Below are 18,009 nucleotides of genomic sequence, written 5' to 3'. Positions count from 1 at the left end.
CAAATAAAACACCTCAACAGATATTATAAGAGGTTGGAGTGGCATGTAGAATGATTGAGATAGCACCCAACTAATGAGAGCTAATGTGATTTAACGCACAGCGAAACAATGCCAAATTCCCCATTGGATTAAGTTAATTAAATATAATTTAGCATCAAGGCACTCCTCCTGATGCATTCTGCTTGCCATGTAGCTGCTAGAGAGTTGTATAGCACAATAAGAAAATGTAGATACATTTTTAACAACTGAATAAAAAAAGAAGAATATGGTTAAGAAAAGAATAAATTAAATATTACAATATAGTATTGAATTGTTATAATATTTAAAATATTATATATATATATATATATATATATATATATATATATATATATATATATATATGTATATATGTATATGTATATATATATGTATATGTATATATATATATGTATATATATGTATATATATATATATATATGTATATATATATATATATATATATATATATATATATGTGTGTGTGTATACACACACACACACACATAAAATTAACACATATTACATATAATACATTGTATATATAGTTACAAAATGTTGTGTGATGTATGTGTATATATATTTTTAGATGTAATATTTTAGATAAATCGATATATTACACAACAGAATGTTTTATTTGGTTTCCTAACTTTTTTGTCTTATTACTTTAACTTGTTACTTTATCCCTCTCTTATCTGTATAAAATGTTAATATTGAACACAAGGATCTACAATTCGCTGCTACTTCTGGAGAAATGAAACCCAGACCTTAAATTTTGGTTAAGCGCAAGAAACCTCATAATGTGATTATGAAACATATGAAGTGCCGGTGAGGTGTGACTAACTGTGGTTGAAGATGAATGCGAGATGTGCTGCTAATCTGATGCTAGAGTCAAACTGAAACGTCTCCCCTTCATCTCTCACCTATTGTTTTCCATAAACCCCATGTTCGGGGCCAAACCTAAATATTGAGCGTTGTTTTGGTGTGTGATAAACCCTGATAATTTAGCTTTTGTAAATCTTGACCTTTGTTTGACTATACAAGCACAAATGACTTATCTTTTATCAGAAATGGGCGCATGAAGGCGAAGTGATGACAGCCGTAAGAGAAATAATGGTAAAAACAATATTTTCAATTCCTTTGTTGCTCTTTTGGGAAAATGCACCTTCGTAGTTCCCCCTCTTAAACTTGCATCAAAAAGATTATTAACGAGTAACATACACATGGGTTGCTAAAAAAAAACAAAACACACATACACAGAGTGACATGCACACTGAAAGATATTGAGATTCACAAAGGCATTTGTTCTTTTCACCTTAATGTTCTCAGTGCTTGGAGAACATCCATTTAGAGCGGCTATGAATTATGGTTGCCAGGCAACGGGACAGAGAGCTTGTAGCTGCAGTGGAGAATGAAAGAGCTAGCTGATGGAATTAATTTTCTCTCAGCATTAGCCTGTTGGAGCTGCCTTCTCTGGTGGAACAGAGAGTGCATTTATGTGCCTCTTACATTTTGCATTCATTTTATAGCTCTCAGAGTTTGCATTGTTTAGCCAGCAGAGACAGTTGAGTGAAATCTGCTTCACCTTAAAAAAGTATTAGATTAAAAGCAACATTATCTCTTAAGGTTTCACCATCTCTGCTCATTCCATTAAAAGGAATGAAAATAAATGCAGCGGAATGACTAAATGGATCCCCTAGTTCTGAGAAACAGAAGGCTTTTTTTTAAAACATATAATGTGAGAGATGAGATCTCATCGGGCCGTTCTGATGAGCTCGGTGATTCGCATAAAATGCGACAAATTTATTGGAATTGCTCAGGTAAGGTTTGCTTTCCAGAAAGCCACATAAGCACAAGTTGATGTGTGTAAAATGTGCAAATCTAAACAGAGCTGACAGTGGAGGAGAGAGAGAGGCAGTGAGAGGTAAAGAGCAGCGAGATCGTCCATCATCAGCGCAAAAGCCACTAAATCCTCATCCAGCGGTGGCCTAAATAAAAAACAGGAACAGTAATGCATATAAATCTCCATTTATTGTAAAATTGCAGCAAAGAATAGTTTGCTGCGCACTGCAAAACTGGCTCATTTGAGACCTTGAAAGTGCAGTGTGACAAGACACTTCTGTTAGGCAGCTTTTGCATAGATCATTTACAGTGAAGTTTAATAAGAGACAGGTATTTGGGTGCGGTCGTGTAAAAATCCAAGCGAGAGCAACTATACTCCAGCACGTCCAAATGACAGATGGTGTAATACGGCTTTAAGCTTTTATACTTTAAATTACCTCACTTCTCATATGTACTCCTGCATGTCATAAATATTGGGTGATTTCTTTCATGTAGACTGTGACAAGCTAATATTACCACAAAAAAAAGAAAAAAGAAAAAATATCAGCGATTTTAAAGCGGATTAACTCGAGAGGAAGGAAATTAATAGCTACGATTATGCCAGAATATATTTCGAATTCATTCTAATGATCAAAAGGGTAAACAAAAAGCCAGTCTGTCTTATAGCTTATAAAGATCTACAGTAACACAAGGACATGAAATACACCCTCATTACTCGTCCTGAAAAAAAAAAAAGTCCTTATCACTGGGCTGTGGTTTTATTACCCTGAGCAAACAATTGGCTCTGATCTAGTCCAGCACTTAAGCTATTTATACCTTTTTAATGGAAACAGAAGGACATGAAAGTGCCCCTGAAGTGACAGCCGGAGTAAAGTAGACATTATTTTCCTCTCTTTAAAATGTCATTGGACTCTGTGGAAAGCTGGGGTTCTCGCATCCCTTTCATATGTCTTCGTCATGCACTATAGGAAGATAAGCATGCAAATAGTCTCCTACTGTACGTGTGATTACAATTTGCCCTGTGATTTAAAGGAAATTGATATCAAATGAATATGACCTCTTTTGCAACACGGGTCGGTGGATCTGATGAAAAAACAGCCAGCCCAGGCAGCCATTTGTTATTTAAAACTTAAAAAGTGCAGAACGGGCAGCCTTTAGGGCTTTTGTCTGTGACCTCGTCACGTGACCTCTATTCATCCCCGGCAAGTCTTTGTCCTCTGTGCAGTGGAGATTAATGGTGAGCTCAGATGATAAATACCATCACGACCTCGCTCTGACAAACGCGATTTGAGTTGTTTTCAGCGGCCATGTTGATCCTCTTGCTGTTAAGTTTTACTCGGTGGGAAATTTCACTAGTTATTGCAGTATGATTAAACAATTTTTCTTTGATTTCACTCTAAGTTACTGTCAAAAAAATCTGCCTCTTAGTTTTGTTTTACCAAGAAATAGAAAGGTGACCTTTATCAGCATGCGTGGTTTTAAGTTGAAATGTGTTTTCTACCCAAAACTGACCACATTGGCTTATTACCCACACAAGGTGGCTATTGTCTGGTTAAATAACAGAAAAAGTCCCCCTCAAGAAAATACAGATGTTTCAAAAGAAATCGAGTGGGAAGGGGTATAATACAGAAAACACCAAGGGTATTAATGAGGTGTGTGTCATGGCGAACACATTTCACTGAAAAATGAAACTTCCTCCTATCAATTAACATTGTAATGGTTAAACCCCCTGAAAAGTTGAACAGTTTTCCACTGCGATCTTTTCTTTTTTTCCAGCCATTTCATGAGAACTTGACCTTTTCACCAGTGTCAGTTTATGATTAGTCAGTAAACCGCTAAAACCGCTAGGATTAGAGCATTTCCTCACTATTGCTGTGTCATTTTGTCACGTCGTTAGTCCTTTACATCCAATCAGCTGCTTTCGGATATATGCTGAATTCTCGTAAATGAACAGTTCTTCTGATGCTCCATGACATGACAGAAAAAATCGCTTTCATGTATTTATTTGATTAATCAAGTTAAACATGATATGAAAGTCATATTGTTGGCTTAAAATTAAAGCAGAAATTAATTTTAAAAAGTTTAACTGTATAATTAAAATATAAACAGCATCACTTAATCGAAATTTTTTTTACAAAAAAATCCAGAACACATTAGTATCATGGCAGCGTGGACAAGCACCACTCAGAAATGCATAACAGATCGTGTGGATGGCTCACCATGTAATGCATTTTTCAATATTAGACACAACATTTCCCTGTGTGACTGTCACTGTCTGACAGTATGAAATGTGTTAAATCTTCGCATTAGCATTATTCAGTCCTCTCAGGGGCTCTCCTCGAAATAAGGGATGTTAGAAAGCAATTCCAGTATGTTTTGAGTAATGGGGGTCCAGTTTGTCTGAAGTGTTTGTGCGGGGAGGGAAACATAGAGTCACCTGTCCTTCAGAAAAATGCCTGTGGCTTCTAACCCCAAAGCTCCACCTGTCGGGGGCATTGTGTTGCATACAATGGTGGGCGTGGGGTACATTTCAGGTCACCTGTTGCTTCAGACAGTATCAGGTAACGGACTACAGCTACAAGGCTTGTCCTTGTCGGAAGTGATTTATCCCCCAGATACAGTGAGCAAAAAGCAATGTTTCTACACTCTGCTACAGACCAGCATTAATAGCTGAAAACCCAAACCAGTCTTAAGGTATGGATGGAGACATTAGTGCTGGATTATGCTTGTATGTATAGGTAGACATTTAAAACCTTTAAGGGATTTCTTTTGTAACAGTTCTGTTTACCCGAGGTAGGTTTTAATAAGAATAACTTTTTACTTTGTAAAAGATTAATTCAGGTTCAGTAGAAGTTAGGCTTAATCAGCAACTTTGGTTTCATGAGATTGATTACCAAAAATAAATAAATACATTTGTTATTTTCTTAAAAATCATTCAAAAAGGATTTCAGTGAGTCACGTACAATGGAAGTGAATGGGGCCAATTCGCATATGTTGAAATACTCAATGTTTCAATAGTATAGGCACAAGGAATAAACAGCAGGACAATATAATTTCATAAATCCTAATTCCTTAAAATGATCATTATGATTTAAACAACTTTACAGCTCATACTGTTTTAACAGAAAAATTAATGTAAGCGCTTTTTGAAGTATATATATATATATATATATATATATATATATATATATATATATATATATATATATATATATATATATATATATATATATATATATATATATATATATGTGTGTGTGTGTGTGTGTGTGTGTGTGTGTGTGTGTGTGTATGTATATATATATATATATATATATATATATATATATATATATAGATAGATAGATAGATAGATAGATAGATAGATAGATATAGATATAGATATATAGATATGATTAAAAAAAATGTGGCGTTTTTTTTTCAAGAAATCAGTAGTCAAGTTGATTTTTTTTGCTACAACATTATGCTACAAACTTTCATTCAACTAACAGACTTTCACCTTGCAGTCATCAGAACGGCTTGAAGTTCAGTTTATTTGAAGGATTCACTGGGAAATCTAGATTTTGTTTTTTTAAAGGAAGTTTTATTTTAATATTCCAGATGCAGCAAATGGTCAACTCCGACTCACGTTACGGCGGCCATCCTCAGGTGGACACGCTCAGGCACAGAGTCCAACCTGGCATGGTTCCTCAAGGTCAGCTGGCCACCATCAACCAATCACAACTCAATACTCAGCTGGGTCTGAATCACAACAATGGCACCCATGGATCCCCGTCTCCACCGGAGAGCAAGTCAGCCACACCCTCCCCCTCCAGCTCCGTGCATGAGGACGATGCAGATGATGCTGCCAAGGTGAGAGAGAGAGTGTGTTACCCATTCTATGATCTCATGAATATAAAAGCTTATCTTCCTCACACACATACACTATTTTATGCACTGTGGCAAAATAGAGTGTATTAAAAGGAATGAGTCACTGCTGACCTTTCAGCAAGTTGCTCTGCCATGTTTCCTTAAACATAGATTTGCTAAGACACTGATCTGCCTCAAGTCTGTTCTTCACAGCCAAAATACTGCACATTTTCTCCAAAACTCACATCAGTGCTGATCCTCTGGAAAGTGTGGTCGTTTATGTGCTCTGCTAAGATATTTTTCTGTCTTGTTTCCTAACATAGAAGACACGGCTCAGCATTAAAACGTCCAAACTGCACAATTAGGAGCTACTCGTGTTTATATGAAGTGACGCATCCTGCTATTTCAGTCACTTAAATATTTGTTATGATATTTGTTATGATTATGAAGCTTTAGGCTGGTGACTAATTTTCATATGAGTAATAAAATTAAATGTCTGTTTAGAGCATTTAACAGTTACAGTGTTAAAATGCAAACTTAATATACATAGCTTTTTGTGATTTAGTTTATATCTTTCTAATCAATATTTAATATTTAGATGTATTTAAATGTATCTATAATAAAATATGTTATTTGTCATTTTTAATGCAAAAATTACTAGTAAAATGTGCAATTTATAGTACTTCTACACGTACGTCAAATTCACTTATTTGGTTAGGTATATCTGATTGCCCTTTAAAGTGAACAGATCAGCAACCATAAACAGGCGATTATGTCATAATCCCAACGCCCTATAGATGCTGCATATTAAAATTAATATTTCATTGTCTAGAAATTGTTCTTTCCACCTCGTGCTTTACATAAATAGTTATCCAGGGATCACAAACGACTGCAAACGTCATGGAAAATGATTAGTAAAAATGCGTGGGAACCTTGAATATACAAATAATGCACGATAGTCATTAAAATTTAAAAAACAGCTCCAGGCTTTGGAGACATGGTTCACTAGCTAGCTTTAGGATGATGATTGCTTCAGCTGTTATTAAGGCTTAATCTCATTGGATATGTATTGTTTACTCTAAAGAGCTCCTCTCTTTTCAGATGAATGGGGCAGAGAAGAGAGCAGCCACAGACATGGCCAAGAAGCCCAAAACCCCCAAGAAGAAGAAGAAGAAAGACCCCAATGAGCCTCAGAAGCCAGTGTCAGCCTACGCCCTGTTCTTCAGAGACACTCAGGCGGCTATAAAAGGGCAAAATCCCAATGCCACATTTGGGGAGGTTTCCAAAATAGTGGCCTCCATGTGGGACGGCCTGGGCGAGGAACAGAAACAGGTGACTTTCTCACTTTAATAAACCGGGCGCGTGTCCAGATGTGAAAAAGTTCCTTTATCTTGCTGCGATCTTGTGGCTGACTCATAAAGACTGAGGTAATACAGCAGGAATTAGGTTACTGTGTTTCTATACACACACAGAACATTTTTTCTTTATTATCTAAGGTATTATCTACAATATATGCAATGGTATATCCACTTTTTTTATGTCAGCGGATACAATGATGCACACGTTGGTCAGAACATTTGTTGATTTCCCCTTGTGCAATCAGAGAATAACATTGCTTCCGCAGAGGTGTTGTGGTCTAACATCAGCATGGGTGTGCATGTAGGGGAAGTCTTAAAGTCAGGTGTGAAAACAGTGCAATATGTGAGATTTTTTTTATTTTTTATTAGAACATAACAAACAAAGGTTTTGTGGAGTCTGCTAGTCACTCTATCAAGTTTCGGTAGACGTTTGGCATGAATACAGTCTGTAATGTATTATGCTGTAGAACTGTTGTTTTCAGCACTTTTAATTGTCTTCTGAACAGGTTTAAAAGTGGATTTTCAAGTTACTAGTCTTATTTGAAATTAATAACTCAACATTAAACTTAAGACTGTTTGAAATTAATAGTTCTCAACTTAAAACATTTCAAGAAACTAAAACAAAAAATGCATAGCTTATCCCCAAATTACTAAACAATACAGAGTAATATATTTTGAAGTAGTTTTGTCCATATAATGAAAGTCAGTGGGGTCCAAAACAAGACTGGAACTGTATGGACAAAAAAACAAAACAAAAAAAGATTATTAATAACATGAAGGACAAAAAGATTTTTTAATTTGAGGACTAAAACACATTAGATCTTGCAGTCAAAAAAAAAACAATTTATTTTCATTTGCTCTGCATTACAACAAATGTGTATGTCAAAGTGTTATATTAGCACTTATGGAGTACAGTAAATACCCTTGATATGTTTAATATCCTCATTAAGGTTCCTTGTCATATTGAAAGCAGTGATGATAAAAAGGATTAGCACTTATGTTAACACCTAGACTGTTTTTAGGTTTTGAGGAATGACATGACTACGAGAGCTGCTTCTGATTTCAGAATAAACACAACTGAAAGTACCCATTTCTCTCAGCAAAGCCACCAGGCAGCAACTACAGTCATAAAAAGCAGTTGTATTTTTTGAAATAATTTATTTTGTGCTCTTTTCACTATGTAAAACACTCAGCCGGTGAAGCTGATGAAAACACTTAAAAGTACTTTTACTCAGGAGAGGATGTTTGCCTGATAAAAGAACATCATGTCTCTCTGCTGTTTTGTTTTTTTCTTTTTCTATCTCTCTTCTGCTCTTGTCTTTTTAGTAGAGGTCTATTGGTTGAGGTAATAACAGCACAGATGTATTGATGGGCAAATAATTACACATATGCCGCAACTGAAAGGGGAAATATGGACAGTCCATAAAGGCAGAAGAACAAGCGATGGATAAAGTGGACTGCACTTAAGCACCATTTCAGTGCTCCAACAACAATTACGCATTATGGCTCATAAATGGACTGCCATTAGATCCCATTTCTAAGAATAATTGTGCACAGGAACATGAAGAACAGCTTTGGCCTCTTAATACATATTTTTTCTTTGTTTGTTTATTTTATCATGGCAGATGTACAAGAAAAAAACAGAAACCGCAAAGAAGGAGTACCTCAAACAGCTGGCTGCGTACAGAGCGAGCCTCGTGTCTCAGGTAAATGACTCTGGAATAGTGATATGGGGACATGCCTAAAAAAGGGACATTTAAGAAGGGGCATTTCGAGATGTTCCTTTTTCGCAGTTTTGGGATATTTTTAAGACAGCTTGAGCAATAAATATACTCCCATTGCACACCTAACTGGATATAATCTCATGCTATAATAGCTTGCAAGAAATCCTATATATATATATATATACACACATTTTTTTTTTATATAACTTTTATATACATATCTAAATCTACAATAAATATAAAATGAATATTTTAATTATCTTATATGTCTGAAATGTATTAAATATATACATTAATTATATAAATATATGTATGTGTATATATATATATATATATATATATATATGTATATATATATATATATATATATATATATATATATATATATATATATATATGTATATATATATGTATATATATATATATATATATATATGTATATATATATATATATATATATATGTATATATATATATATATATATATATATATATATATATAATTTTTTGGTTGCACTTTATTTTACAGTACGTGTACTTATAGTGTACTTACAGTGTATTTATCTAAGAAAGTTATTGTAACACATTGTAACTACGTGGGGTAGGGTTAGGTTTAGGGGTAGGTTCAGAGTTATTACATAGTTATTGTAATTACTATAATAAGTACATAGTATGTACATGAGGAACAGGACTGTAAAATAAAGTGCTACCAATTTTTTTTTTATAAATATTTAGTAGTATAGTATATAGACATACATTTTAAAAGAACATTCAGGTCATACAACATTCATCAGGCATTTAAAACCAGAGAAAGACACAGTGTAGTGCTTAAAATCTCTTGATTATTCCAAGAAGCCTGTTTAACATTTATGCAACCAACAACTAAAACACTTCTTTCCCTTTCTCTAGAGCTACAATGACCCGGGCGATGTGAAGGCATCCCAGGCCTCTCAGATGCTCGGACCCAAGCCACCAGTTTTCTCTGGGGCAGGCCAGTCTCACCCAGGTCTCTACATGGCTGCTCAGTACCACCAGCAGCCAGGACTCAGTCCCCACCTGCCCCAGATGCAGCCAGGCCTATCCCGAGGTGGTACATCCCGGCCCAACGCTCCCATGCCAGGAGCGGTGAACATGGGCAGCATGACATGCTCGTCCCCCCCTCCGCTGCAGATCAGCCCCCCCTTACACCAGCACCTCAGTCTCCACCAGCAACAACAGCAGCTCAGCAGCCATCAGCTGCCCCTGCACTCCCCATCCATGGCCCAGGTCAGACATACACTGATAACTTTCACACAGAATCATGCACTTCTTTCTTCTTAGATACTTTGGAATTTTGAGACAACACTTGAATATATTTAAAATAATTTCCTATATATACAAAACCATAAAAAAAAAAGACATTGAAATAAATTGCACGAAAGTGACAGTAACAACATTTATGAAAACAAAAGAATTATATTTTAAAATAAATGCAGACATTTCTTCTTACCTTTTTAGTCATCAAAGAAAAAAGTAGCACTGCTTCCAGAAAAATATTAAGCAGGGCAACTGTTTTTAAAATTAATAATAATAAAAAAATTGAGCACCATATTAGCATATTTCAATTATTTTTTAAGGATCAGGATACCGAAGCCTGGAGTAATGGCTACTGAAAGATTCAGCTTAATAAATTACATTGTAAAAGAGAGAACAGTTATCTTAAATTGTAGTAATATTTCAAAATATTACTGTTTTAACAGTTTTTTTTTTCATCAAATAAGCACAGCCTTGGCTAGTATAAACCTTTAATGATTTTCAGAAGTGTGGGTCAGTATTAGATTTAGAAAGCTACTTTAATGTAAAAAATATATTTATGTATTCATTTACCTTTTTATGATTGCTCACATTCAAAAGCATAGATATTTAAATTCATTCTTCAAACATGAAATTCACCATTTAATTGAAGTAATCTAAATTGACCTAAGTTTAATTGATAAATACTGAATATTATCTTGGACTTCGTGTGAACCGTTCACCCAAATCAATTCCTGATAGATAGCATCAAGCCCCTCCCTTTATTTTTATTTGCCTTTTAATGTGAAATATATCAGATTCTGAAACTAAAATAGGTTGCAAACTCTATTTCATGTTGAATTTAATCAAGAAAGACATTAGCAGTCTTTTCAGTGTTATTAAGGCGACACCAAAAAGAGGCTAAAGGTCTCTTCTCCCCCGCCAATATATTTTCCATAAACCTCTTTGAGAACCCGCCTTGACGGATTCTTCTCCAATTTCCATTATACTTTATCGTGGAACAGATATATATGTGTATATGTGTGTGTATGAATGTGAGAGTGGAGGAAGTGTTGTTTATGCAGCAGATGCAGCACTGTTTCATTTTTCATCATTTCCGGCCCCTTCAGCCTATCTCTCTCGCCGGCGAATGAGGTCAAGAGAGAAACCATTAATATCTGTCAGCTTGTTTTATGTCCACGCTGAGCAAAAAAAAAAAAAATCCCAACATATCACACAGACAGATTTTCAATTTTCTCTCTGTAATAAACAGATGCATTAGGATTTGGATGTGACTTAGGGTTGCACAAAAAATAAAACCCCTCACATTGAGATTGATGAATACATCAGTGTGGAAGACAAAACGCCTCAGCTATCTGATGAAAACAGTTTTTCAGACCGGGCCGAAGGAAATGAAATTAGTTCTCTGCTAAAGTGTATAAGAGGAAAAGGCTGGATTTTAAGGACGTAGACAACAAATAAAGCCTCTACCCATTCACAAACAACCCCAAAAAAGATCTAATTAAAAAGAAAACAACCTTTTTTAACAATAACATTCACTGCGTTTATTACCTCCCCTGCTTTAACGTACTGTAGGAGGAGGAAGAGGGCGTTTCAACCGCAGCCCTACATTAACACTCAGCCTCATTATTAGCATCAGTGCTAATTAAACCCTCGTTCCTCTAATACAGTGATGGCGAGAACACCATTAAGAGTTTGATGCTGATCCGTTTCATGTCTTAACAGCCTTGAGTTGCGCTTGAACTTCAGTGGGATTGAGATGAGGTTGTAATGAGGTCCTAATGAATGGCACCCTTGTGCTGGAAGCTCTTTAAGAGATGAGCATCAGCTGGGAGGCAGGACTGACTGCTGCTGGAGAGAAGCAGAGGGTGGAGAATCACATTGTCTCGGGGTAAACAAGGATTAGCTTCATAAAGAGAGATGAATCAGGTGGTCCGGAGAACAGGTGACACGCTATCCAGTGACAGCAGTTTGATCTTTCACCGAGGGGATGCGCCTCGCTGATGTTGTTGAGTCACGAGCTGTTTGGGTCTGAATGTGTTTTTTGGAAGGAGTCGTTAAGGAAATACATGGCAACGTATAGATTCCATCAAGAACGAAACAGAAAAACATATTTCCGATTCAAACTGCCGCTGCAAAAGTTCCCCATCCACATCTGAATATGAAAGGCCTATTGTTGTCAGTCTCTCTTCCTGTGCCCGCTGGGAATTCTGGGAAACATTGTATTTAAAAGAGTAACTGTTCGATTGAATTTCATGTGCTTCTTTTTTATCACTCCTCTGCAGGAAGATGAACTATTGCTGTTGGATGATCATCGTCGTAAGGCAAAAAAAAAATTGTTTTAATTTTCATGCAGATTATAAGTGTGAGTTTGTCTGAAGTCCAATTTTAGATTACCACAGGGCTCCTTGTATGGCTGTGTCAATCTTTTGGAGGAGAGTACGAATGCTTAAACTTGGCTTTTCTCTCCTCGGTTTGGGGAGTTCTTAAGCCTGTTCCACAGATCCTGCCTTTATGGGAGAATTTTTAAATCCAAAGGGGAGTAATAATCCTCGTTCATTTTTGCATATTTGTAGAGAGCAAACAAAAACGCGCGGTTCAACTTTTTCAGTGAGCCGAGGCGGGCCGGGGGGAGGTGGGGTGGTGTTGTGGGGGGGTGGGGGACACAAAGGGGCAGATGGAGCCTTTGTGATCGAATGAAGGAGAAGAATTTGAGGAACAATTCATGAATAGGTAGAATCTCTGGAGGGGGAAAAAACGCAGCCACCTGCTGTCTTGCTCTTTCAGGCAGATTCTCTTGTGTACCACTGAGATTAACTTCCTTTTCACATGCAGTCTTTCGTAGGCTAAGAACAGAGAAGAAGTCTTCAAATTAGAATATCTGCTTCATTTATTTTCCCCAACCAGCGAATGCAGTTCCTGGTTAATGCTCATTTGAGGCTGCTTGCATTACACCGTCATCATGTCCACTTCAGATCGTGGAGGATGTTTGCTGGAATTAGATTGGACGAGCTGCTTTGCTCTGGTTTCTCTCAGAAAAACAGGCTAGTTAAGCATTTTGATGTCAGACTTTAATACAACTCAGTGTTAAATTATTGAATTAGTGGGACATTTCACCGAAAAATGAAATATATGTCATTCCAGACCCATTTTCTGAGTGGCACTCAAAAGTAAACCTTAATGAAAATTCATTATAGAGGTCTTGTTGCACAACTATAGCTTTAATATGTCAAGCTCCTAAAAATTACAAATAAATAATTAAAATGCGTCCATACAATAGTGTTCATTTGTGTGAAAAGACCCACATTTGAGTCATTATTCACTGATAATATTCCCCTCCCTTTTAAGTTTACATCACCGTTCTCAAGTTTGAGGTCAATTTTTTTTTTATTTTTTAAAGAAATTAATACATTTATTGAGCAAATATACATTAAATTAATCTAAAAATAACACTTCTACATTATGATGTTTTGATTTCAAATAAATGCTGAAAATAAATCCTGAATTAAAATGTTTCATGGATTTCACAAAAATACTAAGCAGTGCAACTGTTTTCAACTTTAGTAATAACAAGAACTGTTTCTTGTGCAGTAAATCAGCATATTAGAATGATTTCTGATGGATCATGTTACACTGAAGACTGAAGTAATTATGCTGAGAATTCAGCTTTAACAACACAGGAATGAATGAAATTTCAAAATATATTCAAACTGTTTAAATTGTGATGATATTTAACAATATTACTGTCTTGTGTGTGTTTTTGATCAAATAAATGCAGCATATGTGTGCATAAGAGACTTCATTTAAAAGAGTTTAAAACTGACCCAAAAGGGCCTTCTTTCACCGAGATGTTTTTCTTTTTAATTGCACAACCTAATATTTCTTACATTTTCATCTACTCATTACTTAAAACACATTTCAATTTCTTTTTCCCACACAAAGCCATTGTACGGCTTTAAAACACTGTAAATACAAGTGCTAAACAAACCCCTAGTCACTATACAAGCTGTTTTTTTTATAATACAAGAGCTGCGTAACCATTTCTTTAAAAGTCTACTTTTGTGTTTTACTGACAAAAATAACAGCATGACAATGAATGAATAACTAATGCCTGAATTTTCATTTTTGCCAGAGGTATTCCTTTAACATTGTGCTGCAATGCTTTATTCTGGTATATAAATGATTATCATTATTGTTATATAACAGATCCCATTTGCTCTCATAGCTCTGCACTATAGGCCTTGACTCTGTGGGACCTGCAGCATGTAGATCTAATATGAAATCTGCTCTCCTCTCAGGGTTTCCCCCTTCAGGCAGAGTATCAGAGCATGGTAAATGTCACATCCTCTGCCGGACCTGGCCTGTCCCCTTCAATGGACTACCGCACCGGCTGCAGGAACGGACCGACCCAGGGCCTGGACTGGACCGCTGAGTACTGCGGCAACGGGTGAGCGGACGCTAGCGAGATCAGTCATCATCATTCACGGAAAAAAAAGCCCATTTCTGCGACAGCCGTTTTGACTTGTTGGTATTTCCCTCCACAGGGCTCTGCAGAGGGACAAAGCCCTGTACCTGACCTGATCGACATCTCCAACCCCACGCTCCTCCTTCACGCTCACAGGACCAAGGCAGTTCCTCATCCCAGTACAGCTCCTCATCAGGGCCTGCTGTTCAGCCCTTACTTTAGACTTAGACACAATCCACACATCAGCAAACCAACGTTTGAATGTTTTCTTTCTCATGGCTCACCCTTTAGTGCACCCTACCGTGGTGGCTTTGGAATTTGTATCTCCTTCTAGCTTCTGACATTCAGACATCTTGGATCTTTAAAATAGAGTTGAAATCATTAAAAGCATGTACATGTAAACTGTATGCTAAAATTTGTTTAAATGCAATCACCTCTCTAATGATATTGACTTTTAACGCCCTCCTATTGTTCTGCGTCCTCGTTGCGTCCCTAATAAGAGGCCGTGTATGGAAACCCCCTGTAGACGTGTGTTTTATTGGAGATTGCTCATGGTTTTTAAGACGTTGCGTAGGTCAACTTGCCTCGCAGGAAGGTTGTGTCAGGCCACCGGTTTCTAAGCACTTACCGCTGCGTGTCGGAGACTCCAAGCTCTCGCTGACAAACGGCGGAACGAAAACCAAAACAGAACTTCGTTTTTTGTACAAAGACAAAAAAAAAAACATAAAGCCACAAAAAAAGAATGCAGATGATATGACTCCTGCGTCTCGCCCCGCTCCTCTTTCTCGTCGTATCATTCTTCCTCTCTGTAATGATCTTTTCTAGTCAACTGCCTTAGAAACAGAGTTCTGTTGTAAGTATAAAACAGTGGCTCATAGGAACGTCATGAACGGCCGGACGGGTTGTTTCAAGCTGTAAATAGAATCTGTGTTACTCCTAGAGTATAAGAATTCAACTTTTTTTTTTTAGGTAACAATGTGATTTTGAATTGGACCACACCAGTTCGTTTAAAACCCGAAAAGGGATAATTAGCCAAGAGGGGTAATTTCTTGGCAGCGGAAGTCGCTGTTGATTAGACAGACAAAAGTATTATTTTCCCAAGTTTAATAAAGTATAGGTTGATGGCATCAACCAGCGAGGCAGCATGAACTGATTCATTAAGGAAAGAGCTAAAGAAAAAGTTTATTTTGTATTACGCAAAATATTTCTTTTGTATCACTTCTGGCATACTGATTAATGTCATCCAAACTATGTGTATGAAAGTGTCAGATGCTTATATGGTGTTAATTAGAAGAAACAGTGGCAGATTGGAGAGTTGCTGTATAACCCTGGCATATGGCTGATCATTTACTATCCCTCTACACTGTGTCTATATGAGATCTTTTTATGGTACTTGTTTGCGCCTATTTATGAAGGAAAAATAATAACTGTAGGTGTTTTTTGAGTAATTATGTTAGAGTTCCAGGGATGTTTTTCTGTTCATTTGTTTTGACAGAATTGATCCAGGCAACAATGTGAATAATTCTTATTTAGTTTTTATTGTGTTTGAAAATAAATAAAGGCAAACCTGCATTTTTGTGCAGTAATTAATCAACGAGTGTCACGAGTGTTTCATTACGAGGAATTCAGGGCAAAATATTTGTATTGCATATTATTTGAAACATTTATATCTTCATAATTCCTCTGTCAGAAAAAGGTCAAGCTTAAGTTCATGTATAATGAACACTAATTCACTTCCACACTCATATCTGGGTCACAGTGTTGTTGATAGGGAGTGTAATAATAACAATCCATTTTCCAACCATGAACACAGCACAAATATCCCTCCCAGTGTCAAGAGCACATTCCTGCCCTGTCATACAGCTGCCATAGACCCTTTCACCTAAGGTTTTTACATACTGATCTCCCTCGAAATGCTTCCTTAGTGTCATTTAAAGCTGCAGTAGGTAACTTTTGTAAAAATATATTTTTTACATATTTGTTAAACCTGTTATTATGTCCTGACCGTAGAATATGAGACAGATAATTTGTGAAAAAAATCAAGCTCCTCTGGCTCCTCCCAGCGGTCCTATTGCCATTTGCAGAAATTCATCCGCTCCCGGTAAGAAACAACCAATCAGAGCTGCAGTCCGTAACTTTGTTTGTGTTCAAAATGTAGAAAAATGTATATAATAAGCGAGTAAACCATGAATCCATTTTCCAAACCGTGTTTTTAGCTTGTCCTTAATCACTAGGGTGCACCTATAATAAGTGTTTATATTCGGACTATTTTAGATTGTTTCGGGGGTACCGCGGCGGAGTAACCCAGTACCTTTGTGATTCTTCATAGACATAAACAGAGAGAAGTAGTTCCGGTGTTCTTCCGCAAGACGCAAGCAGTTCAGTTTATTAACCGCTAGAGCGTCAAAAGTTCCCTACCGCAGCTTTAAGTCAATGTTTTCCTGCACAAACTTTCTTTATAAAAAACCCATAATGCATAGAAATAATAGTAATCTTATGGAACATCTAAAATGTATCCTATTTATGTCAATGTTTCCAAAATGATTCATATATTTATTTACATTGTCAGGAGAAATACTTTTTCATGTTATATAACCTAGTTATCTACCATAAAACAAAGTATCTCTCCTGACAATATCATCCACCGCTCAAAATGAAACGACCTAAAATAGTAAGTTAATTATTTAGACTTGTTTCTGGATTGTGAAAGTACGAATCATAAAACAATTATGTACAGCTGAAAGTGTTTTGATTAGTTGTAGTTTGAGGTAAAAAAAAAAGTCAAAGTTCCCTATTTGGACAATGTCCAGCCTTAATGGACTGTATAGGAGAGTTTAGTGAATCTAAAGACAGATTAATAGACTATCTCTATTATGACTGTCTTGCTGGTTTTAAAAACGACTGCTCCTTGTCATGGAAGTCATGTTTGGTGATGGCAAACTATTGCCATCTAGTGGACAAAGGCAGAACAGCAGCGGGCCTATGGCGTGATCTGTGACGAGACGCTGGTTCATATAACAGACAAATGCTAATATTATTCAAATATGATTTTCCCATTACATGGTGATTCATATTCCAGTTAAACCAGATTTAATGACAGGTAAATGTTCGCTATGAGTAACAATGGGTTTTACCAAGGTGACTGCACAGCTAACAGATGGAGCAATATGTGATTAATGTTACTCTGTACTGATCCTTATTACTTCATCCGAATATCCAAAACGAGTAAAAGAAAGAAAAACATAAATCCTCCCCCTGAAACCACCCTTTACTACTTGCTCACTATCCAAAAAGAGTTGATAAATTGTCCAAGCACCAAAATCCTTAATTCCTCTAATCAGATGTAAACTATAATGTAAACTAACTATCAGGACTTAGGCAATAGACACACAAACTGAAGATCTATTAAAGGGATACTTCACACAATACTCACCCGCCACTTGTTCCAAACTTGTTTGACG

General features: G+C 36.4%; 1 protein-coding gene across 3 annotated transcripts in view; it reads left to right on the top strand.

Annotated features, from left to right (window-relative positions):
• Nucleotides 1–16,142, top strand: part of LOC113117030 (thymocyte selection-associated high mobility group box protein TOX-like) — a 56,619-nt gene extending 40,477 nt beyond the window's left edge. For 2 of the 3 annotated variants that reach the window (XM_026285404.1, XM_026285396.1), the window contains exons 5-11: nucleotides 1,087–1,134; nucleotides 5,461–5,712; nucleotides 6,811–7,041; nucleotides 8,693–8,773; nucleotides 9,700–10,056; nucleotides 14,382–14,530; nucleotides 14,628–16,142. In XM_026285404.1, the coding sequence (XP_026141189.1) occupies nucleotides 1,087–1,134; nucleotides 5,461–5,712; nucleotides 6,811–7,041; nucleotides 8,693–8,773; nucleotides 9,700–10,056; nucleotides 14,382–14,530; nucleotides 14,628–14,664 (1,155 nt within the window). In that variant the 3' untranslated portion in view covers nucleotides 14,665–16,142. The remainder of the gene's footprint in view (nucleotides 1–1,086; nucleotides 1,135–5,460; nucleotides 5,713–6,810; nucleotides 7,042–8,692; nucleotides 8,774–9,699; nucleotides 10,057–14,381; nucleotides 14,531–14,627) is intronic. The other variant, XM_026285413.1, reaches the window with a different exon arrangement.
• Nucleotides 16,143–18,009: the final 1,867 nt, after the last annotated feature.

Source organism: Carassius auratus, chromosome 2, assembly GCF_003368295.1.
Source record: "Carassius auratus strain Wakin chromosome 2, ASM336829v1, whole genome shotgun sequence".
Classification (NCBI taxonomy): Eukaryota; Metazoa; Chordata; class Actinopteri; order Cypriniformes; family Cyprinidae; genus Carassius; species Carassius auratus.
This window is presented reverse-complemented; position numbering and strand designations above follow the sequence as displayed.